Source organism: Chroicocephalus ridibundus, chromosome 2 (genome assembly GCF_963924245.1).
Source record: "Chroicocephalus ridibundus chromosome 2, bChrRid1.1, whole genome shotgun sequence".
Taxonomy (NCBI): Eukaryota; Metazoa; Chordata; class Aves; order Charadriiformes; family Laridae; genus Chroicocephalus; species Chroicocephalus ridibundus.
In genome coordinates, this window is record NC_086285.1 from 89,256,300 (window position 1) to 89,282,761 (window position 26,462).

Sequence of the window (26,462 nt, forward strand, 5' to 3'; positions counted from 1 at the left end):
TTTGAAATTCTTGATTTTCTGAAAAGCTTGACAGTGATTTGGCTATGTCACAGGCTAAATCACAGAACTATGAACGTTTGGTTTTGGATGTGTACAATCATGTATTTCTTTAGTTCCACTGTGATGTCTCACTTTTTTATTTGGTATTGCTCAGAAATTATCTTCAGTGCTGTACAAAGCCATGGTAGGTGTTGTTATGGGTTTTCTTCATGCTGGGTGAACAATTATTATACTGCAGGTGGTATTGCTAGGGGAAGGTGAATGGATTGAGATGCTACCAAGTGAGGTAGGATCCATTAATGTTTTACTTTTGTCTTATCATCTCTGAAGTCTTATCCTCTGTCCAAGACCAGTCTTTAAAAACATTTGGATCCTAAAACATTATTGGTGAGGAGCAAGATCCTGCAATTAAAATAAAAAAATCACACAAAAGCACCTACTCAGTGCTCAGTTGCAACAAGAAAAGCAAATGACATGCTAGAAATGGTCAGGAAGGATGAGAAAGCAAAACGGAAAATGTAATTACACCACTGTGTAAATTGCTTGCCCACACCTTGAATGGCCTGTGCAGTTTGGGTTCTTCCATCTCAAAAAAGATACATAAGAACTGGAAAAGGGAATAGAAGGGCAGCAGGGTGATCAAAGAGCTAGAATGGCTTCCGCAAGGAGAATGATTGAGTTGGCTGAAGAAGAGATGCTTCTGCAGAGCAAGATATGATAGAAGTCTACAAAATTATTAATGGCATGGAGAAAATGGGTAGCATTTGAATGCTCACTGATTTTTTCCAAATACAAGTATCAGGGCCATCAGATGAAGCTCGTGGGAGCCAAGTTCAAAATAAACAGTTTATGCAACAGGCAGTAAACCTTGTCTGAACAACACTGTGGATTCAACAACTTTGCACGGGATTAGAGGGAGGCTGGAGGAGGATTTGGAAGAGACTTCCAGTGTGATTTCCTAAGCAGACACAACCTCCTCATCCCATCCTCAGGGAGGTGCCTGATGCTTGTGTCTACCCTGGTGCCCTCTGGCTGCCCTGCTCCTGGCTGGGGGTGGGATGGACCATGGCTGCCAGGCCCTGCTATTGCCCACCCTGGGGAGCCTATGGCACCCTGGCCCCAGGGAGCCACCAGCCCTGGTGGCACCATGACAATGGGCTCTAAGAATTGCCTAAGCTGAAGATGGTCAGAGCCTGGGAGACTATTATGCAAAAATATCACATAAGCTTGCCCTCTTCTTCTCTCTCCCAAGGTGTTTTGTGAACACTTTTGGAAACAGAATATTGAGCTCTTGAATTATTCCCAAAAGCTGTCTCCTGAATTTGTTTAGACACAAAAGTAAGAGCATGACATGTGAATAATCCTTTCATTCCACTCAGAATTAGTAAAGCAACAGCTGGAGTGCTGTTTTTTCTATAAATTAAGTTGGGAATAGAAAACGTTTCTATGCTTCAGCTTTCGTATAGCTAATACGTGTAAAAAAGGCATACTAATATTCAGTTATAGAAACTTGTATTAGTAACTGTGTCAGTGAAATAGATTTCTATTTGTACAAGTAACAATTTTTTTTTAACAATCTGAAATCCAGAAGAAATTTTTGTACATATCGGTTTGGACACCAGTTCTGTCATACCCTTGCATTTTGTCATTAGTGGAGCTGAGGGAGATGATGGTGGCAGTAAGTGACTGCCCAGCAGGTCCACCTGAAGGAGCTAACTAACCTGAGAATTGACATGAGTGAAGCAACTGCTGAGTGGAGCTGAAAAGAGCTGATCAAGCGACAGGCAGCCTTGGGTAAGTGGTTGAGGTGAATAGTGTCGAGTAAATAACGGATGTGACTGAAGTCAAAAGTGACACAAGTGAATCGAGTGGCTGAGGTGACTCAGGTGTGACAGGGACTGAGGCTTTCTGAGATATTCTTGGACATACGCATCTATGTAGCCCCCCATACACCAAATGTAAGTAGTTATCACCTTGATGAAAGAGGGTTCCCTAATGGCATGACTATCAGTTCTCAAAGTATGAAATATCTATGCCCTTGCCATGTTTCATCATGGATTTAAGAAGGGGAAGTTGTGCTTAACCAGCCTGACATCCTGCTACAATGAGACAACTGTTTTGGTGGATGAGGGGAGAGCAGTGGACGTTATTTGTCTTGACTTTAGTATAGACTTTAGTTATGGGACTGTCTCCCATTAAGTTCCTCACAGATAAATTGATAAAGTAAGGGCTAGATAAATGAAAAGTGAGATGGACTGAAAACTGGAAGAACTGCTAAGCTTAGGGGGTTGTGATCAGCAGCACAAAGTCGGAGTGGAGTTCTGTCACAAGTAGTGTACCCCAGGGGTCAACACTGGTTGAATACTGTTTAACATCTTCATTAATGATCTGGATGATGGGACAGAGCGTGCTTTAAGTGAATGTGCAGATGATATAAAACTGGGAGGAATGATATACCAGATGGCGGTGCCACCATTCAGAGGGATCTTGACGGGCTGGAGACATGGCCAAACAGGCATTTCCTGAAATTCAACAAAAGAATTTACCAAGTCCTGGGCCTGGACTATGCATAGGGAGTAACCCATCAGAGAAGACCAACTACATCCCAGGCTGCATTAGGAAGAGTGGTGCCAGTAGGTCAAGAGGGGTGATCCTTCCCTTCTACTCATCACTGGTGAGGCCACACCTGGAGTGCTGTGTCCATTTCAGGGCTCTCCAGTACAGGAGGGACATGGACATAGAGGAGCAAGTGCACCAAGGACCACAAAGATGATGAAGGGACTGGAGCATCTGTCCTACAGGGAGAAGCTGAGAGAGCTGTGACTGTTCAGCCTGGAGAAGAGAAGGCTCAAAGAGATCCTATCAATCCCCTGAAGGGAGGGCATAAAGAAGAGGGAGCCAGGCTCTTCTCCGTGTGCCCAGGACAAGAGGCAATGGGCAGAAACTGAAACACAAGAAATTCCACTCAACCACAAGAAAAAAAAATTACTGTGAGGGTGGTCAAGCAGTGGAATGCGCTGCTCAGAAGTGTTGCGGAATCTCCATCTATGGAGACTGGACTCAACTGGACATGGTCCTGGGCAACCTTTTCTGGCTGACCCTGCTTCGAGCAAGGGTTGGATTAGACCATCTCCAGAGATCCCTTTCAGCGTCAACTATTCGGTGATTCTGTGTTACAGTGGCACCTTCAGTGTCCTCAATGGAATTAAAATCTCAGTGAGGTACCTCTGCTAATGTATGTGTGTTCTGAAAGTAAAAAATAATAATATGGAGATTAGCACTAAGGATGAGCACAAAATACAGAGATGTTTATAAGAAGCAAACTGTGGAGGGCTAAAATCAGAAGGAATCACGCATAATGAACAAAGGATAGAGTAAACAAACAGTGGCAAGCCTATGGAAGATGACAACGCTTACTGCCTTTTTCTTTGGTTTTAATAAAATGCTTTTTATGACAAGACTGTAAAAAATAATAAAAAGAACAGGAGAATATCAGAGTAAAGAATACTGTAAAATACTTGTATCATTTAGAGTTATTAAAGACAACAGGAAATGAAATATACCTTTGAATGCTGAGAACAATCTTCCAGACAAGACTTTTTTTGGAGCACTACTTAACGATGGGTAGAGTCTTAGAGACTTAAAGAGTATCAGACACAGCACCTTTCTTTAAAAATGAGGGAAGAAGAATTATGCTATCATTTTCTAATAGCTCAGGGGACAAGAATGGGAAAGAAAATGTACCATATGGATTTTAAAAAATAATTCAGGTCAAATCAATCCAATTACCTTCTTTGGTATTTTAGCTGCTTGGCAGGCAGTGTATTCACCTAGCAGGAACTAACACCTCTAGCACACCCCTAATTTTTAGCAATTTCTGACACAACTCTCATAATTCATATTTTTTTTTCATTTATAAATTTTTTAAGAATCAGGACAGTTATGATCTAGTTTAAATTACTATGATGGAGGTCAGCAATGATTTGAAAGACTCTGCTCAAGACAAGCTGTAAATTATTTTCAGAGAAACTCTGAAGATACTATACGAAATCTTAAAGGAGCCTGACTTTCCAGGACATTGTTCGTAAGGGAACTGAGAATTTGTATTCATATACAGTTCCAGGCTGGGAGAGCTGATCCAGATGTGGATCAGAGGATAAGAATGAAACTCAAAGTAGTTTTCATTAAAGAAGCAGAGCATGAAGGAAAGCCTCGGAAATTCAGTAAAGTACTGAAGAAAGGAAAAGTCAAATGAACAAGCATAAAAGGGAATAAGTATCAACATGCAAAAGTGTATCAGAAAATGGTATTTGAGATCCTGTCGGTGTCAAAGTGAATATTGAAACAATCCGAAGTAAAAAAAATAAATGCTGTCTGGCAGCATTTTAAAAGTTTATATTCAAACCACGAGCAGAAAGAATGGGATCACACTCTTCTCTGCTCTGTGGCTTCTAAGGCCACTGGAACAGTTTTGCATGTCGGATTTTGGCAACAGTACCAACAAACTGGAAAATCATGAAGAACAGAACCTATGAATTCCAAGGAAATGCTGAAATAAATAGCTTTTAGCTGAAACAATTAGCTTCTTTCTAGGAGAGAAAAAAATTGGGGGAGGAAACATTTCCCACTGGGGGGAAGTGAACAAGTGGCTGTGTGGGGCTTCGCTGTCTACCAGGGTTAATCCACAGCAAACACATTAAAAACTAGGATTATAAAGGTATTTTTTCTGCCCAGTCACTGAAGGACAGATGACAAAAAGTGTACTTTGAAGTAATAATTGATATTAGTAAAAACCCAATGAAATGGGTAAATGAGAACTGGGCCATGGCCCCTGGGAGTTTGTGTAGTCTCTGTCATCCAGAGATTTTTAAGAGTACATGGAAAAATTCCGTTAGGGAACATTTAGGAATTGTTGGGTCGAGACACAGAGTTTCCGCAGGTCTTTTGCAGTCCTGTCTATGCATATTTCCTTAACAAAGTAGCAGGCGGCTGTCTGGTCCCAAGTTCAACCTACATCAAAAGGAGCAGGAGAGAAACACATTCCAAGGTGAAATACCTACCTCAAACCTGGGCATTGGGTTTCTTAACACATTTCTGTAAAGAATTTCAGGTTTCTGCTCCTCAATTATCTGTGCTTTAATCCTAGCATTTAGCTTTCGTGTTCCCATGAACGCGCTGACATAGATTCTAGGTGAACAAAAGCTGCAGGTGCCTCAGTGCCAGGTCATACATACTTAATCTGTCCTTCATGTATATTTAATCTCAGTTAGCTTTCAGTACTTTTGTGTGTGCGTTGTAACCATTTTCTATAGTGTGACTAACACATTGACTTGTACCTTCTATGAGAAGTTAAGGAGAAAGAGATTTCCTCGAGGACAGATTTGTTCATGAACACACACAGAGCTTGATTTACGCATAAATGGCTAACAGCACATCAGCAAGAGCTTTACGTTCCCTGTCCTGTCCTGTCCTGTCCTGTCCTGTCCTGTCCTGTCCTGTCCTGTCCTGTCCTGTCCCGTCCTAAGAGTATACAACACTGGAAACCTGATAGCAAGGCCATTCTCTGATCGTTTAAGAGGGCAACCCTCACTGTGTTATCCAATTAGGAGAAAGCTGTATCATGTGCACCTGTAGCATCCAGGTGTATTAAATGTCATTGCCCTTTTATCTCGCAGTTAAAAGAACAGCGTTTGAAGCTTTAAGCTCTCCTGTGCCAGGTGTGGGAGCTGTGGAAATGCACAATTTTGTGTGTTACTGATAACGAGATGTTAAAGGTCAGATTCCTTTGCTGTGCCTCGAATGCTTAGGCTGTGCCTGATGCAAGTTTTCAGCTCTGGGTGCAGTAGCAAAGTGTGATTTTTCGGTCTCTCTTTTCCCCCCCCTCCCACCCAAAAAAAAAGAGAAAGGGAGGAGGATTTGGCCGCCCTACGAACGCCGGCAGCTGGGACTCGCCGCCCTGAACGTTCGCAATAACTTCGGCAGCACCTGCGCGGTGTCCCGGGCTGGAGGGCACCGGGGGGTCCCGGAGCCGGCGGGTCTGGATGCCCCCGCGGGTCTGTGGAGCCCCGTGGGATGGGTTTAGCGTCGCTGGGGGTCTGGCGACCGTTTCGTCGGAAGCCGGGAGCGACCGCGGGCCGGGAAGGGAGGGGAAGTGAAAGAGCGGGGGGGGGGGCTCCCCTCGCCATGGCAACGGCAGCGGGCCATGGAGGCAGCGGCGGGGCCCGGCCGCCTCCGCCTGCCCGACGGGCCGCGGCGTCCCCCGGCCCCGCCGGAGAGCAGCCGGGAGATGCAGGTGAGGCGGGGGCTGGGGGGGCATCGCCGCCGGCCCGGCTGGTCGCGACAAACAAACGCACGCACAAAAAAATCCCGCGGGAAAAGGAAAGCGGCCGCGGCCGAGCATCCCGGGGCAGCACGCACCGCCGCCCGCTCCCCCCGCCGGAGCCTCCCCGGCGGCCCGGCCCGGCCCGGCCCGGCCGAGAGCCCGGGGGAGGCGGCTCCCGTGCCTGGGGGCGACCGCGGCGAGGGGGAATCCGTGTTTAGGGGAGGTTGCGCGGGTGGAATGAGCTTCCCAGCGTTTGGAGTCTGCGTGGAAAATGAAAGTTTTAGAGCGGCTCTTCTGTGGTAACTGTTTTTTTCGCCGTAAGATTTCGCGGGATAAGGCGTCCCGCTGCAATTTGCAGGTAGGTACTCGCTGGGTAGGGCACAGCGGTTACTGGCTACCTCTCTGTTTTTCTGAGATGTCTATATGCTTTGATAAAAGAAGATAACTGAGGGTTGTTTCCTCTGTTGCCTGCTCTGAGGAAGTATTTTTATCTGTGATGAAACTCAAAAACTTTTGCTGTTTATAAATAAACTACCTGTTCCTGTATTTTTAAGAGGGCAGCTGTTTCCCATGTTGATTACTTGTCTTGTGACAAGACTTCAGGTACGAAAACACCTCAGGTTCTTCTTTCAGTAGCTCTCACAGTAAGAGGGGCAGGGGATGCTCTTGAGACCCACCGTAGAAGACGAGGAATAATGTGCCCTGAGAAATCCTGTTTCCTGCCTGGCGCTGGAAGTCTGTTGCTTTCAGCTCTACTCTGGTAATTTTTTTATTAGGAGTTTTGATGAGTTGAAACACACAATTATTTATACAAAACTTTTTCAGGTGTTAATGTTGAATTAAACTCTTTTTTTTTTTTTTTTAAAACTATTTGTTTTCTCTTTGTAATGACTGAGTCCTCAATGTATATAAAAGCAAGAAAGTTTGCTAGTGATGAAAGATAGCTTGGTTGCCTTTTCCTGGAAGGGGTGTGTAGTTAAGAGATCCCAGGGAAAGTTGGATGCCATTAGATTTCCATAACATTAAAGCAAAAAATAATGCCCTCACCTTAACTTTTGCAGTAGCTTTCAGGACGTGTTCCAAAACCATTCAGGCTATCATTTTCTGTACAACTACAAATATAACAGATTAAGTTATTGTGCCTACCTCTTGTAAGGGTAACTTGTTTATCAATGGGCCTATCCCACTAAAACCTAAAACTGTCAAGTCAAGAGAATCAACTTAATGCTTTGGTAATGTCATCTAGAATATCTTAATATTTCATCAAAAGATATTATATTTTCTTAATTAATATCTTGTAAACCCAATAAGTAATTAATTAGTTAATAAGTGGAGCTAAGGATAAAATGAAGCCACCATCTCTTTATTAACATTCATTGAAATTTTTATCATAGCGTTATTCAGTTGAGAATTTAACTGCTTTTTCCCATTGCTTTTACGAATATGTGGCTATGAAATTAAGTAGTCAGAACTTTTTTTTTTTTAAGTGTATAGTTTGGTTACACTTATTTAACACCTCAGTGAATGAGGTGGAAAAAGGTAGAGGCAAAGGAGGATTCCTTCCACCCTGGTGCAATTCACAGTTTAACCACTAAGGACAAGAAGCAACTGTTACTCTTTTTGGGCAAGATAACCTCCCTTAATGTTTGGTGGTTTTTTTGTTTTTTTTTTTTTATTGGATGGACCAGCATAATTGTTATTGACATTTTCACTTCTACCTTAAAGTTGATGGGGGATGCTCAGGCACGGTAAGCCCATGTGGAAAGAAAGATTAGTCTTCCACAGCCTCCCCAGGGGATGTTCGCTGGGTGTTTAAAATAATAATGGGAGATAATGTAATGCTTCTCCAGTACTTTCCTAGGCACTTTGCCAGGAAAACAAAATTAGGACATTAAGAATTGATGAATACCAGGTGTAAAATGGTGTAAATGGGGAAAAGCATTTGATGTATCAGTGAAAATAAGGGAACACGTTTAAGACCGTAACATTGTTGGTCTTAAACAACCATTGTCGTTTGGCAATAACTTTATTGAAAGAAATAAAATACTCTCCTCTTCATTAAAAGATAAAACTTCAGTCTAATTCTGTGTGCCATAATTTAGGGATTGTCCTGGTAGGAAGCTACCCTTAAGCTTTATTTGTGTTTCTGTTCAGGAACAAACAAAATATAGAAGAGGGTATGGGTTCAGCTTCTGCCAGAGGCAGACTGGCATCAGTGACTGAATGCGTGTACATGTGTTGCAGCAGCTTACTAACAAGTCATTACTAAGAAAAATCCTGCATTCAGCAATGCACATCAAAATGCGCAGGGGCAGAAAGCTGCGTAATTTGTATCTTTGTGTCTTTCTGAGGAAGCATGTTAAGATGCAAGGAGAGATGTTTCAGGGAAAGAAAAGGGGGATGAGAAGATGGAACTGCTTCTTTAATGTGCGATGAAGAGAGAAGTTTTCTGACTTTTGTGCTTGTATTTTTTTTTTAAGCAATGATTGGATATCTTTGATAAGATTAAAAAGTATCCACTTGAGAACTGGTGTCAGACAAACCATTGGATATATTTACTGAATATCAAAACATACAGTAAATTGTGTGGGAAAGCTGTTACTTTAATACAAGATGGCTGAAGTAATGGCTCAACAATGGCTGATGATAGCTAACCTGCTGGAAGACAGGAAAAGCTGCATTTTGTTTTCATCACCATGAAGATATTACAAGACGTTAAAAGAATATGCAGGAATGGAAAGACGAGCCAATGAGAACTATGGGTAGATTTCTTTAATTTTCTAACTGGCCTTTCTAATCAAAAGAAAACAAAACACTAAGTATGTTGTCTTGTTTGGAATACGGGGACAATTGGGCAATACATCAATATGGACAGCATTGGCTAAATATATTTGGACAAAGCATGACATCAAATGTTTAGACGGGAAAGAAGGATTTTTCCTTAGTCACAATCAGACTGTGACTGGTTAAAAGAACGTTGGAGGTCCCCACTGATTTCAGTTTTCAGTAGCCAAGCAATACGTTTGAAAATGCTTAATAGACACAGGACACATTTCCAAACAACGGTGACTGGTAACGAAGGAGTATGTCATTACAATTAATATTGAGAAGATTTACAGGTCAGGAAGATCTTTGTTGCTTTATCTAGATCAAATAATGCGTTGTACTCCAGACACATCAAGAATGATAACACTTCATGACAAATAACAGTCACTTACTACAGAAGCAGAAAGAGGTTTAATAAGGCCGGCAGCTACAGGGCATCCTGCGTCTTGTCCAACCTCCTCCACTCCGAGTATGCAGGGCAGAGATGGCCAGCTGAGAAAGCAGCAATTGCGCGGCTCCGGTTGCTCAGCAACAATTCCAGCTTTCTACTGTGTGTATGAGGGCAGGCAGTAGCAGCAGTGCTGTTTCCAGAAAGGTCTGTTTTATCGCCAGGGAGAAAATTCCTCTCTGAGGTAGCTGGGAGGTACGCCACATCGGCACGGGCTGCTCGCATACCACCCTGAAAGCCCAGGATAACTTATAACTTTGCATTATTGCCACTTCCGTGGAGTTGAATGGTTTTGGTATTTGTTCATGTAATATTGAAACTTGAAATTTATACTTACTGTATGGCTAAACTTATGTAAAGGGAAGCACTTGGTTATTGGCAAATACCATTCTGTTCCTAGGTTTGCGAGTAGATGTTTGAAATACCTGAAGGGGCGTTGGGGTGAGGACCTAGGGTTGAACAGTGGGACAGGGGAGAGTGCTGGATGCCTTCTGGCTCCGTGCAATTGGAGCACTGATGCCGAAAGGCCACAGCTGGTCCAGTTTAACTGCACCTCAGAAATGGGCACGATAACATCAACAGTTCTGGGAAATAAAAGCATGGCTCATACGCTGTTGTGTTTCTGGGATAGCCAGTGAATTGTGGATTATGAGTAGTGAACAAAAAAGGCTAAATGCAGAGAATGGCACTTGGCATTGCTTATGTCTTCTAGGATAAAGAAGGGTGGGCTGAGTTATAGACGAGTTCTTGAGGGCTGTTTCAGGACAAAAAATAACCCTCTTCATTTCCTCAATATTTTGAGTACAGATTTGCCCTCAAGTATTTATTCAGTTTGTACTCAAATCAGTTGTCAGTTGGAGCTACCTTTCCTGCTTGGCAGAAGAAACAGAAGAAAGGTGCCCCCTGTGAAGATGTTGAAGGCGTTCAGGATTCCTAAAAAAGCTGAAGACATTGCTAAAGTATCATGATGAAAAATAATGTATTAGTACGTAGTATAAAGAATATTAGAAACTTCATGTTCTGGAAACAATAAATCCTTCCTGGTGTTGCATGTTGGGTTGTGTATTCTAATCTATATACCACAACAGATTTTCTCTGGCCATTTCCACACTGCTGTTCTTGTGCCTTGTGCCCATGAACCCAATAGTGTTTTTATGACAAGGTGAAGAATGGTCTAAATCGCAATTTTTAGAGCAATTTAAATGATTTTTATATTCATTAGCAGAACACAGAAGAAGCTGGTATCTTATGAGTAAAGTGACTCGAGCCACAGAAACAGTGTGTTTAATTTAGCAGATAATAGTGGGTGGAGTATGCAAACTACAACTGTTAAGGGATTATGAGAGCATAAGTTGGAGGTGCAATCAGGTGCCAGAAGTTGGAGGCAGTAGGGTGTAGTTTCTGTTTCATCACCATTTGATACCTAAAAATGTATATACCAAAACCATTTTAAACTTCCAGCATAGGTAAAATAATACCAATTCTGCCTTTTATGAAGTTCCTTTGGCACATTTTAGGACAGGATAATGGAAAAATGTGGAAATCAAGATTTCTCACGTACATTTCTGAAGATCACTAGCTTGAAAAAGAAATAAAACTCGCCGCCTTCTTGCTGTGGATTGTTTTCAAAGTTTTTGACCCCTTCAAGAAAAATGCTTATTATGTGTGGTGAATTGTTTATTAATATAAATTAGTTCAAGAAACACAGAACTCCTCTGTATTAAATCATTGCATTTACTCTTATTTTAATTTTCTATGAAGTTTTGGTGTTGCACAAAGGATGTATAAGCAAGGTGTTCATATCCACAAGGATTTATTAGCAGGATTTGTAGCTGGTGGTATATGTTGACTCTAGAGGTGAAAGATTCTTTTTTTTTTTTTGGGGGGGGGGGGAACACGACGACAATAAACAACAACAGAAGGATGAGAGGGAGAGAGTGGGCTCTTCCCATTGTGGCTGGGTAGAGCAATGATGAGTCCCAGCTGAGCACCCTCTTGGGCCGGCCTGTCCATGTGCAGCATGTGGCAATGATAAAGCTGAGGAGGCTGATGATGACTCGCTGCCCTGTCTCTTCCTTGGGACCTGTTTGAAATCCCCATTGGTTGCTACTGCTGATTGGAGTATGTAAATCAAATGCAAATGTTAAACATCAGTTGTTAGATCTCTGTGCACCTATATTATCCAGTAATGTTCATCAAGCATGTCTATGACTATTTTTTTTTATTTTGTTACGCGTTATTCTTGGTTTTCTCTAATGTAAGCTAAGAATCTTCAAAGACAAAAGGCAAAGAAAGGAGGAAGTGAGGAAGAGTGATCCTTATGCCGGCGGGAGTGGCTTCCCATGAGGAGCGCCATAACAGCACTCTGGGGTTTGCAGGTGCAAGGCTGTTGGCAGTTACAGCACAAGAGCAGCAAAGGAAAAACAAAAGCAAAAGCAAAAAACCAAAGCAACCCCCCCTGAAAACACCTACCTGGCAGTCCGGGTGCAAGTTTACAAAGCTGCAAGCAGCAGGCCATTAGCATGAGTGAGGTGAAAGCACCTACAGGCACCGTGCAGCAAGGTGGTTTTAGATTTGTTGACACTTAAAAGCTGAAGTTTAAAACTACTGAAATACATCAAGGGATTGTTACAGCCTCAAGGAAAAGGTGAGCTTCACTTTACATGTGGTGGTGTTATTCTATCTCCCTCCTAGATGATACCGTCTAGCCTCTGGATAATTATTTAACTGTGATGGAGAGGGAACCCCTGCTAAAAGCTGAGAGGCTGGAGCTTCATGAGTGTTTGTTTAGCTGCCTGCAGACAATGCAGTAACTTCAGGGAAAAGCTTTTGGAGTCTTATTTTGTTTTCTCAGGAGCACATTACAAGAGTATTCAATTAGGACAGTCCTTTTAAAGTTTGAGGAAACTGTGAATAACGGGGGTTAGATGCTAACTTCCCCCTGCCCCAGCCCCAAGTTGCTGCATAGCAGTCATAGGTTCATACTCAGAGAAAGGCACTGGAATTGCTGAGTAAAAGAAGAATCTTGATACAATGGTATGTTAGGGAACAGCCTCCAAAGGTGCAGTAAAAGTAGTAATCTAAATCTTGGGTTAATCAATCAATAAATACACCTCCGAAGGTGCCTTGTTAGAAGATGACTGGTTTCAGAAAGAAGCAAAGACGAAAATTTTACCAAGCAGAGAGGGGAAAAAAATGAATTACACTGCAGAAAAGAAACGCAAATCTATGGCCTGTGATTATTACCTTTTTATTTCTCCAGAGAAAGAGAAAAGGCGTGAAAGTAGAGACTACTATGTTGGTTTGTTGCTAAGCGTTACGTTTTTCGTGCCATACCAGCTACTACTGAAACAAGAAGGTGTTTTTTGTTATTAGTCCATGAACTGGGTAGCTTAGATTAAATATACTTAGTTGTTGTAGTTCTATTTCAGTGAATTTTTGTCAGATTTAAATTGGAAGGAAATTAATAAGTAAAAGTTAAATTTAATAGAATCTTATTTGGCAGTAAATAAATCCAAATGTATACAATGAAAAATGAGTAAGACTTACAGTCTGCTTGGAAGTAAATGTTAATTAATAAGGTCATAACCTTATTAAATAAAAAAAACCACTTACCCCCTCCCCTGTTACTTTCTACATTTTTAAATGTATGTTGTGAAGGAGTTAATTTCCTTTAATTGTACATGTGCTAGTGAATTATGGGAAGGGAGAGGAAACAAGGTGTACTGTTTTTTTGACGGGGTAGAGTTAATTTTCTTCATAGTAGCTAGTATGGGGCCGTGTTTTGGATTTGTGCTGGAAGCAGTGTTGATAATACAGGGCTGTTTTCATTATTGCTGAGCAGTGCTGACACAGAGTTAAGGCTGTTTCAGCTCCTCACACCGCCCTGACAGTGAGCAGGCTGGGGGTGCACAAGAAGTGGGAGGGGACACAGCTGGGACAGCTGACCCCAACTGACCAAAGGGATGTTCCAGACCATGTGATGTCATGCTCAGCATATAAAGCTGGGGAAAGAAGGAGGAAGGTGGGAGACATTTGGAGTGATGGCGTTTGTCAATTACTTGTGATGGAGCCCTGCTTTCCTGGGGATGGCTGAACACCTGCCTGCCCATGGGAAGCAGTGAATGAATTCCTTGTTTTGCTTTGCTTGCGTGTGCAGTTTTTGCCTTACGTATTAAACTGTCTTTATCTCAACCCATGAGTTTTTCTCACTTTTACTCTTCTGATTCTCTCCCCCATCCCACTGCAGGGGAGTGAGCAAGTGGCTGCCTGGTGCTTAGTTGCTGGCTGGGGTTAAACCATGACTCAAAGACGACTTTTTACTTGCAATGTTTTCAAACTAAAGACTTCTTATATGAACTATTAATACAGCTGAACAGATAGCTCTTTCTGAGTTACTATGGAAGAAGTGCCATGAAACTTCTATTTTTAGCCAATGCATATAGTTCTCTTCAAAAATGGACTGTTAGGCCCATCTCAAGCTAAGATTAGTAGGAATAATCACAGGGCAGCTGGAATTTTAAATAACTTCCAAGTGACTGGAAAGAAAACACCAAGCTAAGCAGAGCTACTGCACTGTTTTAATGACTGTGTTGCTTATAATGGAGCGATAGAGTACAATGGAAATACCTTTTTCTTGATGTCTCTAATGGTATAGATGTGTTGTGCGCAGGTTATTTGTGTCCCAATTGCTATATGGTCCAACTTACCCCATATGAGTACAGCATGTCTTAGCTGCATGGCTACCATCTGTATCTGCAGCATAAGATGTGATTTTCTTGTGATCTGTGGGTCAGAGGAGTTACTCTTGTGAGCTCGGTGCAGCTGTGAGTGGAGTTTTAAAAAGCTTTAGAGCAATTTAGTTCAGCTGTGTCTGAGCAACTGTAATAGCTGTTGATTGCAGTACAAAAGTACTGCTAAACATGTGTAGTGAAAAAGCCTGAATTCAGCACAAGCAATCAAAAACTTCAAAATGTTAATATTGCTTATTAAAAGGGACAGAAAAATTCCATCACTGGAACTATTATACTTGTTCCTGTATGGATCAAGCTAAGCTTCTAGAGCTGGCAACTAAACCTAAGATATTTTTGGGCCATGGAGCAACTTACAGGACCTGAATCAAATGGTCTTGCCTGATTGCCATTGATAGCCAGACAAAAATAAGAAGCTTTTTGTTGGTTATTCCATGGAAAACAAATTCTCCAAATGGACATTTTATTATTAATACTAAGCTACCCAGAAACATCCCAGATTAGTGCAACTAAGCTTTTATTTACTGATTTACTTATTATCTTATGTGGTTGGCATATTAGCAAAAAATCAGGCGTGAAGCTTTAAGGCTTTTGCTGCTGAATCCCCTGAGTAGTAGAACAGAAGATATGAACCACTACATCACTGCCTTCACTTAAAAGGATAACAAAGCAGCTTGTAGAAAGCAGTTAATACCTGTAAAAGTAGTTATTACCACACAAAGAGACAAATGACACAGATGGTCAGTTTGTCCAGCGTGCCATACTGATCTGGCAACTTCATGTCAATTATGTCTTGATAGGCTGCATCAGTAGAGGAAGCTATCATCCTCCCAAATTTAAATGCAACAATCTGGAAGTTAAGCCTATTTATTATGATTATATTGCTAATTTGTACAAATACATTGTTTGATCTTTATAGTGGTAACTTCAGCAAAAAAGTTGCATTTTTCACAAATTTGTATTTCTTTATCTAATTTGCTTAAAATGTAAATGTTGTAATTTTAGAAACTTGTCTTTTGGGATCATCTATGTTTGCAAGACAACTTGTCTTCTTAGACTTAATGAAAGAGAGAAGTTTTAACTAGTGATCCAATGGTGAGTCTTGAAGGCTCTTTTTATTCCATAATTCAGCATGCTCAAAAGCTACGAAAGGTGTCTAATGTTGTTTAGACTGTAGGATGTTTAAAAAATGGTGGAGCAGAGACATGACCCAAAATAAAGCTCAGAGTTCTTCAGCTCTTGGCTGTAAAAGTGATACACCGTTTCTCTGGACAGCTCTGATAGCCCTTGAAAACAGAAAAGCAAAAGCGATGTTTCTGTGAGGTAGGTCATTCAGGTTGACCTGGCCAGCTTACAGCCTGTTGGAGAGTCCCTAACTTCCAAACAAGAAGCAGACAGAATGGAAACGCTGCTTGGCTGAGCACTGTGTGCTGTGCAGATAATTAGTAATTCTTTACAATAAAAATCATAGTTATTTATGCTCTTTTCTTGAAGGTAAATGGTTCATTTAATGTACTGAAAGTCTGCAGATGGCAGAAAGGAAATACTTCATGGCTTTCTAGAATCTATTAACATTGAATTGCTGACCCCATGTGGCTTAAGACAAAGCAATCTTTTGAAATACAGTATTATAACTTCTGCTGTTGTGCTGATTAAGAAGTTGAAGTTTTAGTTCTAAGATGGATAAGGATGTACTTACAACCTTTATGATGATATACTAACTTGTCTGCAGGATAACGTGCATATCATAGAGTGAGATGGTCTGTTCTCATAGAGAAATTGTGATGAACAGCGCATCTAAAGGATGTTCCTTCAGAAAGAAAGTATGCTTAGGCTCTTTTAGAAATAGCGATATATATTTCAGCTGCTGTATAATGTATCAATCACTTAGATACAGTAATTCTCAACATAAATTTTGCCAACATGGACTAACTTGTATAGTTCTTACCACTGTAGAGATTACAGCTAGGTCCATGCCATGTTCATTTTTTTCTTCTTATTGCTGAACTCTTACCACAGTAGTTGAAATAAACCTAATTTTCATCCGGTTCTTGAGCAGGAGTCCTCAAGGATTGTAAAGTAGTTGCAGACCTCTAAAGGTTGATGTAAAGATTAAGATAACTGTACTGAGACCACTTGATGAACACAAGAATGCAGTGTTTGGGTTTCAGCACTGTCATTCCTGCTTAGACAACTTGGATAGTCATAACACCACATATTAATCCTACATCCATGCTTGTGAACATGGAACAAGAAGGATGTGTACAGCCAATTAAAAATAATATTTGCTGAAATTCCTCCTGGCTCGGAAGTATTTGCCTTGACTTTTGGAGGCTTTACAGTCTTAATAGCAAAGTTATATTTTCAATATAAAAATTAATTAATGTCTGTAATACAGAACATGTAGTCTGATAAGAGATTATATAATCACACTTAATGCTACTGCATTTGTAGTGAGATAAGTAGACATTGCTCCTTGCTCCATCAAGAGGGGTAACTAAGCTGCAGGAAAGTACCCATGAAAGGTCTATATCTAATGCAAATGGCCAAAGTCTGGGGACTCAAGTATCAAGTAAAAACACTCAAGATGCTATAAAACGTACATGTGAATATGCAGCCTTTTTACAGCTAGCTAATTACCAGAGATCAACTTATTAAAAGTAATCTGATGGTTTTGAAATCAAATGTATGAATATGTCTTTTCTTCATTTAGATGGAAAAAGCCTTGCAGAACAATTTAGACAGGAAACTCGTCCCCCACCCTCCCAGTATTATCTATTCCAGGACTCGTGTCCTCTGTTGTGATTAGGGCAAGCTTCTTACATCATTATTTCTTTGAAAAGTTTCTATCTCGGTTAGCTCTGCCCTGTTGCAGAATTCTGATTTAGCTAGTAGCTGCATAGACAGCAAAGGGCAAGGCAGAACCAAGCACTTTCTTGTTTCAAGAATGATACTTTGGTTGTTTTTTTTTTTTTTTCTTTTTTAAGCTGGATAGTTACTAGTAAGATATCAACGTGACCTGCTGAGGCAGTAAAATAACATGACTTTGAATTCTGAATGGATTGAACAGAATAGTTAATTGCAGTTCTGGAAAGGTAGGTCAGAGCACAAGCCTAATTTGTTATAAAACTTCATATTTGATGGCTGACACGCTTTCAGTGTTGCTGGTTTTGATCTGGTGTTCTGGTAGTGCTAGTTATCCAGCTGCGTAGGCATGACTGCTTGTACTAAAAATAGACATAATGTTAGGGCTTTTGTAAAACAGGCAAAGAGAATCCCTTTCTTAGAAGGTCAAAAGGAATGTCAACTGTATTTTTACTATGAAGTATATAGTGATCCGGAGGCATGGTTAACTTGCTCAGTGTGAATTCAGGGCAGCGGGAAAACTGTTGAAGTTCATGGCAGAATACCTGCAGTGCAGCATTTCAGTAGGCAGGTGGCTGGGATTTCTTGCATCGAACTACAGGAATTGGGATTTTTTTCCTTGGACAGGGGACTTAACTGTGGTTTTATCAAACTCCAAAACAACACATAGGCAACTGGAAAGGAAGTTAAACTGTATTCTAATTTAGGTTTCACAGGGATGTGACTGTTTTCAACTCAATTTATGTTTTGGCTAATATTTCTCTACTAATATGTAGAGATATATGGCCATAGGAGGCTTGATCATTTCATTATGAAGGAAGTGATAATAATGTAAACCAAAGGAAGATTTTATATGTAACTTGAGCTAAAGAACACCTTAAGCTTCATGACCACTCTGAATAAGCTATGGATTAATATGCAATCTGACCTGGGAGGTACTCCCTTTTGACAGGAATGGGAATAAAAAAGACATTTAGCCTGCCCTGCTGACTGCTGAGACAGTGATTCTAAGCTAGACTGTCCATTTGCCTAAGAAAAAAAAAGTACCAATAAAATCTCTTAAGAATTGGTCCTTGAACTTTTGAGATATATAAATTAGCACCAATTAATGAAAAAAATATGGAGTTGGATGAATGTGAATCTTTTGAGTTTAGAGTTCACTTTTAAAATGCATGACTTAATACTAAAGCAGTCCTGATTTAATCATAAAAATGCTGAATTCAAAAACATGCTGCCAAGTTAATGAAGAACAACACCCTACCTGGTGGGGCCTGCAGGGAAGAAAACCAGCTTTATCTCTAAGGTTAAATGAGCAGAAAGTTAATTGGTCCATGAATTGTTGTTGCAGCTATGCCGTGCAAGAGCTGAAAAGAGAATCTTTTAATACTGCAATGCTAGACAACAGCTACTGAATGCCGTCATTTGCACTTTCACTGGAGGTGGTATCACAGTGTTGTCTCTGTATAGGCATCTGTGAGCTACTTTGCTGTAGGAATGGCTGGCGTGTACCTGTGTGTGTATACACGTATATGTATCAAAAGTTGCCTATTACAGACTTTTCTAACCATAACCAAAGACTTGTTGAATTCCCTTTTTTTAACATAGACTGCCAAGAACTTTTGCAGTGACAGAGAAAAATGGGAGTAAACTAGTGGGTGCTATAACCAAAAAAAAAAAAGTAGGTGCCACTGCATTTGTATTTGAAATGTAATCTATGGTAGTTTGCAAAGTCCTCAAGATGAAATTAATTGGTAAACATTGTTTCCAAGGGAAGTAATCCTCAAGAACTCTTCTAAAAGACAAGTCCAAGTCTTGGATCCTCTTCCATAAGAAACCTTGGATTTGGCTGCCTGTTTTATGCTGGAGGCCTGTATTTCTGCTTCAGAAATGTGGGAATGAGACAATGAGGACCTCAGAGCTGTTTTTCCTCTGAGGGAGGGGTATGAGGAAGAAAAGGGATGGAAACACAGTCTCATGAGATGCTAACCAACTAGCAAACCTTTATACAGTAAACCAATCCAACTATGCAAATCCAAAGAACAGGTGCAAAATTTGGGGTGGGTTCCAGACCTCTGAATGTATGCTTAACTGCTGCTTGTAAAGAAGAGAAATCCAGAGGAGCTAGGGAGGCTGTAGAGCTTCAGGATGAAGTTTGCACTGAGACTGATCCTGTTTCATGCTTTATTGAAAGCAGAGAGGATGGTCTGCATCTTGCACTTTCCCTGTCCCAGGCCTACTACTTGTGTGATGATGGAGTAAACATGTTCAGTGAGCCAGACAAGATGATGATCTTGCCTTTTTGCTCGTTATTATTTAAAAGGTGATCAGCTGTCTGCCAGTTGTCTGTCTTAATTTGTAGTGGGCAGTTTGGGGCTGGGCTTTCAGTTCATGTGATGTCATGTGTCTGTAATTGAGCCCTTATCCAGGATGATCACTAATTTCTATATGTTAGCTAGTTGCTTACAAACATAGAAATAGACTTCATGGTAGTAATGATCAGCTCAGAGACCATCACTGTATACAGGAAATCAGGATTAGGGTTGTTCTTTTTCCATTTGCCTACACTGAATTTTCATCTGCCGCTCTAACACATAGTTGCTCAGTCTTGGAAGGTTCTGTACTTCTTTGTGGTCACCCTTATTACCTTGAATAATTTAGTTTTGTCTGCAGACTTTGTCACTCTCACAGCTTTTCCCTTTTCCACCTAACTATGTGCAGATGCCTGGAGAGCTCCACTTACACCTGTTGCTGTAGGAACTAACTATTCATTTTATTCCTATCCTCTCCTTCCCAACATTTAATCAAGTTCTTTCTCTCTGAAGGGTTGTTTCCCTGATGCTTTTCCTAAAAGCATTTGATAATGGATCTTTTTGAAAGCTTTTTGCAAATCCAGGTCATTTAGATCAATCTTCTTTATGCTAATGCTTATTAACCCCTTCGGTGAACATCAGGAGTTCATGATGAGTATTTCTCCCTTTCACAAAAACCTTGTTGACTTTTACTTGGGAAATTAAGTTACTTGAGCTGCCTTTTAATTCTATTCATTATTATAATGCCTGTTATTTTACCTAGTTAGGCTTCCTCATTAGTTGTTTCTTATTTCGCTAGCCCTGTAAGTGTGCATTTTATAAGCCAGTGACCAGTCCTCTGACACTGATGCAGAGTACGTGTCACATTAAGCAGTTTTGCTCTTTTGTCTTTGAGTTCCTTTAGCATTTTTGGGTGACTACCTACCTGATGCATTACTTACCATGGATTTTAAAAGAATAATAAAATTGTTAGCTTGTAAACTCATCTTCTAAGCCTTAATACGTTGTTATTTAGGTGGGAGGTTCCTGTGAAGGAAATATTGAACTCTTCTGCAGCAAAAATGTATACAAATTTAGTAATCTTCTATTGCATTCTTGCAATATTATGATTTTTTTTAAGACATTCTGAGAAATTTCCTACATGCACTGTGAAAGGAACCTCATTATCAGCACTTTGTATTTCATATTAGCTGTTATTCAGACTGCTTCAACTTGCCTTATTGCATCTATGTCTAAGCTGTCAGGGTTTAGTTCATCTGGATTTTTCCATACCATTGTTATTCCAGCTTTTTGGAGGATGCCCTCTTGCTTTTACTCTACTGTTTAGCTATGCTGGCTGGCTTATGCTTTTTCTCAAGTCTTTCTTGGTAGAGGCTGTGCAGTTGCCCTGCATTTCCGGTATGGTATTCTTAAATAATTTGCACGGTGTCTACAAAGATTTTATTTTTTTGACTGCTGCTTTTTACCATCTTATTTTTAGTGGTTCCTTATTTTGAAGTAGCATTTGACTGCATGGCGTTTTTTTTCCAGTTTTGTTAGTGCTGTGAGGTTGTTCAATTTTGTATTTTATTCTCTCTAACGCTAACATTTTGAACCTGATATTCTGCCCTTTTAGGGACCATGGTAGGAGTCACTTGCCTTTTTGTATGTTTTTTTTTTTTTGATAAACTTTCTATGATGATTAATGATGTCTAAAAAATTTAGTATCAGCATCATAATCTGAGATGGTATTTCCCTAGTGTACATGGAGACAGCTGAAGTTTCTTACTGATACTGTTCTCTGCCATGGGGGTCCCTCTCATCACTGTCAGCACGTCGCTGTAAATACTTCCATCCTAATCAGGCAGCCAGTAATACCATGTGCTGTCCCTATCTTGTTGATGACCAAAACTTCATGCCACTGGGCTCTGGTTGGCTTGCTAAGTTGTTTGAATACCGAGCTCTTTTACAGCAGCGTAGGCTTTTCCACGTTTCCTGTGTAGTAAATACCTTGACATATGGCACAAGGTAGCAATGGTGCCTTCCTTATGCTGCGTTTCTAGTGCTATTGTTATAGCAATATCTTTGTTCAAAGATAGCATCCCAGTTCCCCCAACTTTGTTTCTAGGACTTCTCCTGCTTAGGTAGAAGCAGGTATGCACTTGTTTTCCTTCCACCCTGTTCAAAGGGATAATATCTGTTCCGGCCTTTTGCTATGGTTTGCAGTATGGAATGTGGCAGCCTCTGCTTTATCATGTGTTACGGCTCCCTGTACTTCATACAAATGGATATGTATTTTGAGACCACATGATCTTTAGGGTCTGATAGTGCTTTCCTCAGGCTAGGTTTAAAAACACCCCTCTACTCTTTTTTTAAGAGTGAAAGACACAAAGTTTACTTAACTTCTTTCTTCCAAAACCATTCCCTTCATTTCAGGAGTGTCCCCAGCTTCCGGTGGGTCTGGACCTTGTTTCCGTCCTGGTCTTCAGTTGCATGTCAGGAATTTATCGCTCTCTTTAGTCCGCATTGCTGGGGATATTGGGAACATTTGAGCGCTGTTGAGGATGCTTGAAGAACGTTAGGTAGCATATTTTTGCCTTTGATCCTTACTCTGGCTGAAGCTGATGGGCACAATGTCTGCATAATTGGTAATGGAAAAGGGCAGAGAAGGCATGAGAGTCTGTAGTTCCTTAAAATGGAAAATGTGTTACTTGCATGGTTACTAGAACTGAAATTGTCTGTCCCCACAATAATGTCTCTTCATTTGGTAAGACACATGCATCCTGTCTGTCTTGGTAAACAGAAGGCTAATTGTGTGTCTGTCTACTTAATATAGTCAGTGTTTTCTCTTTAAATTATGTTCTTAGCAGTGGATCAAATAGGCAAGCAGAGCCTGAAGAACAAACATCTTGCCTAAAGCAGAACAGAGAATTACACTAGGACTTCCTACATAGTAGGTTAATTCTTTAAGCAGTGCTATCTTTCATAAAAGGCTTGTTGGGCAGCAAGATGACATTATTATAGGTTAAAATCTTAGTTGTATCTATCACCTCACCAAACAAGTAAGATGAAGAGAAGTCGTATTTTTCAGATATGATAGCCTTTTTCTTCTTTTGTTTACTTGTTTGAGCTGAAGTAAGACACTAGGTGCCTGACAAGTTGTACACTCATTAGATGTTTAAGACAAAAAGCATTCTTTGGAATGACAATTAACCCAAATGCCTACTAGTGTAGGAAATTGCTAAATATGTTGAAGTTTTGTGTTTTCTAAGAAAGCAGTTAAAAATCCTTGCCTTAAAGGTATTAAAGCCTCAATGTTATTTAACTTTGAAAGCAGCTCAAGGTAAGAAAGTCCTCCCGTAGCTTTGGTTATTATCATCGCAGTTGTATGAGAGAGAATCCAGCAGGTTAGGATATGCTTTGCTTTAAGTTCCTCCAATTCTATTCAAGGTAGATTTTCATCCGTGATTTTTAAGTTATCATCTCCATAGAGGACAATTTCAGTTGCCAAATTTTATATAGACTGTATTTTGTGGTCTTGTGAAAAAGAGCATAAAAGTACTGTATGCTTTCAGCTTTTAACCACTAGATGGTAGCTAACTACTATCTGTAATTACCTGTAGTAAAAGAAACCTCGGTGCTGAAGCTGTGCAGTATAACACTACCAAAAAAAAAGATCTTTTGACATTGTGAAATGAACATACATAATTCCTAAACTAATACGACAACTTAAAATTCTCACCTAAATTTTTTTTTCTCTAATTCAGTTGATTGTGCACTTCATGGCTTTACTGACCTGCATGGTTGTGATTTAGCCCAAATCCTGACTTAATCATAGAATGTGTTGGGTTGGAAGGGACCTTTAAAGGTCATCTAGTCCAACCCCCTGCAGTGAGCAGGGACATCTTTAACTAGATCAGGTTGCTCAGAGCTTCATCAAGCCTGGCCTTGAATGTCTCCAGGGATGGGGTCTCCACACCTCTCTGGGCAACCTGTTCCAGTGCCTCACCACCCTCATTGTAAAGAACTTCTTCCTAATGTCTAATCTAAACCTACCCTGCTCTAGTTTATAACCATTGCCCCTCGTCCTATTGCTACATGACCTTGCAAACAGCCCTTCCCCAGCCTTCCTGTAGGCCCCCTTCAGGTACTGGAAGGCCGCTTATAAGGTCTCCCCAGAGCCTTCTCTTCTCCAGGCTGAACAACTCCAACTCTCTCAGCCTGTCCTCGTAGGAGAGGTGCTCCAGCCCTCTCATCATCCTAGTGGCTCTCCTCCGGACCCACTCCAACAGGTCCATGTCCTTATTGTGCTGAGGGTTCCAGAGCTGGACACAGTACTCCAGGTGGGGTCTCACAAGAGCAGAGTAGAGGGGGAGAATCACCTCTCTCAATCTGCTGGCCATGCTTCTTTTGATGCAGCCCAGGATGCGATTGGCCTTCTGGGCTGCGAGCGCACATTGTTGGCTCATGTCCTACTTTTCATCCACGAGTACCCCCAAGTCATTTTCCGCAGGGCTGCTCTCTATCACATCTTCCCCCGGCCTGTATTAATAATGAGGATTGTCCTGAGCCAAGTGTCGGACCTTGCACTTGGCCTTGTTGAACTTCATGAGGTTTGCAGGGGCCCACCTATCTAGCTTGTCCAGGTCCCTCTGGATGACATCCCATCCCTCTGGCACATTGACCGCACCAGCTTGGTGTCACCAGCAAACTTGCTGATGGTGCATTTGATCCCACTGTCTAAATCATTGATGAAGATGTTTAACAGCACCAGTCCCAGTACGGATCCCTGAGGGACACCACTTGTTGCCCCTCTCCATCTGGACATCGAGCCACTGACCACTACCCTCTGGATGCGACCATCCAGCCAATTCCTTATCCACCAAACAGTCCACCCATCAAATCTATCTCTCTCCAACTTGGAGAGAAGGATGTTGTGGGGGACCGTGTAAAAGGCCTGGCACAAGTCCAGATAGATGATATCCACAGCTCTTTCCTTGTCCACTGATGCAATCACTCCACTGTAGAAGGCCACTAGGTTGGTCAGGCAGGACTTGCCCCTGGTGAAGCCATGCTGGCTGTCTCAAATCACCTCCCTGTCCTCTATGTGCCTTCCCAGGCACAGAGGTGAGGCTGACATGTTTTGTGGCGGGCTGAACATAGTCACAGCTATCCAGAGACACATGACAGACAAGAATCATTCTGAGAATGCTGAGTTATAATACAAGACTGTATATCCTCCTTAGTTTATATATTACTTTATTAAAAATAATGCATCTTCACCATGGATCTTACACTCCTGAAGCATCTGGGGAGGAAATGTATTCTTCAAATCACAGATCTGATTGTGGATCATCAATAAAATATAGGGTAAAAGAGCATTATTTTATTTTCCTAAAGTTGATTAAAAACTGCAAGAAAACTTTTTTTTTGCAAATGATAAAAATGTTTTTGTGTTAAATGTGGCACTGTGATAAAACAAGGAGTCCTCGTTAAGTTAATGATTACATCACCCTGCCTCAGCAAGGACTGTTCTGCTCAAAAATCTTTAAAATGAATCTGGATTATTGGGCTAATTTACATAGCCATGATACACTATTCAAACTAATGCGCTTGTGGATGTAAAACAAATTCCTAAAGCAATATTTTTATACCAGTTTCAGCAGTTATCAGCTGTACCAAACTTAAGGCTGAGCATTATTTGTTTTTGTGACTTGTAAGGCGAAGAAGCTGTACAGGTGATAAGAGTCTTGCATATGGTTGCTGACCAAAAGGTTGCTTCTTAGCCTTCTGGGTTGTTGGTTGTATTAATGGTTGCTAATTGGCTCTGCTGGAAGTCTGACTTTTGACCCGAGGACAATAGTGACCTGACAATGGCAGTTAAGTACTGTCTCAACCACTTCATTATTTTCAGTTTTCCTTTTTAACACATAATGAGGTGGAAGATCACAGGAAGTTGCTTTCCATAAACACCAAAAATCTTTCCATGATTCTAACCAAGAGGAGCATATTATCTAGTACTGTAAATGCCGTCTACTTTAAAGGTTCTAAGTGAGAGCCGATTGAGCAGGTGATCATGAGGTTGTGGAGGTTAAAACCCTGAAAGAAACAAGTAAGACAACCAGTAGGGTCACCACCTTAGACTTCAGGACAGCAGATTTTTGACTTCTTTGGGGATCTTCCCTAGAGAGAAACGGGACTGAGGAAAACTGATCTGCAAGAACAACATCCTTGGAATGCAAGGACAGATCATTCAATGTGCAGAAGGAAGAGCAGGCCTTGCAGAAGGCCAGCATGGATCAACATGGAGACCCTGTCCAAGCTCAAACATGCAAGCTTCCATAGAAGGTAGGGTCAGGGATGGGTCACTCGAGAGGAATACAGAGATGATGCCTGAGTGCGCAGAGACAAAGTTAAAGAAAGCTCAAGCTCAGCTGGACTTCAAACTTGTGAGGAGGGTGAAGGGAAATGAGAATGGCTTTTCTAAGTACACTGACAGCAAAAGAAAATGTAGGCCCACTGCTGAGTGGGACAGGGGACTAAGCTACAAAGAACATAAGAAAGGCTGAAGTATTTAAAATATTTAGTGCCTTTTTTACCTTGCTAGATAGTAGGTTTACAGAGAAGGACCGATGGGTTCCGTTCCACACCAAGCTGTACGTGAGCAGTAATGCACATCACAGCAAAGAATGCTGGCCACAGACAGGGCTGAAATAGCCAGGAGGTTGACAAGTTCAGCAGTGGGTCTCCAAGATGGTCAGGAGGCCAGAGTGCGTGATGTACGACAAGATACTTGGAGAACTGGGTTTATTCAGCCCTAGGAAGAAGAGGCTAAGGGGAGACTTATTACAGCCTACAATCATCTAATGAGAGGACAGAGTTGAACTTTCCACAAAGAAAATAAAAGCCAACATACCCAAGCTGCAACATAGGAGATTCCACTAAGATGGAAACAGTCTTTA

General features: G+C 41.1%; 1 protein-coding gene across 1 annotated transcript in view; it reads left to right on the plus strand.

Annotated features, from left to right (window-relative positions):
* Window positions 1–6,202: 6,202 nt before the first annotated feature.
* DNAH5 (dynein axonemal heavy chain 5) overlaps window positions 6,203–26,462 on the plus strand; it is a 152,298-nt gene continuing 132,038 nt past the window's right edge. The window contains exon 1 of the mRNA XM_063324079.1: window positions 6,203–6,292. Coding sequence (XP_063180149.1) covers window positions 6,203–6,292 — 90 coding nt within the window. The remainder of the gene's footprint in view (window positions 6,293–26,462) is intronic.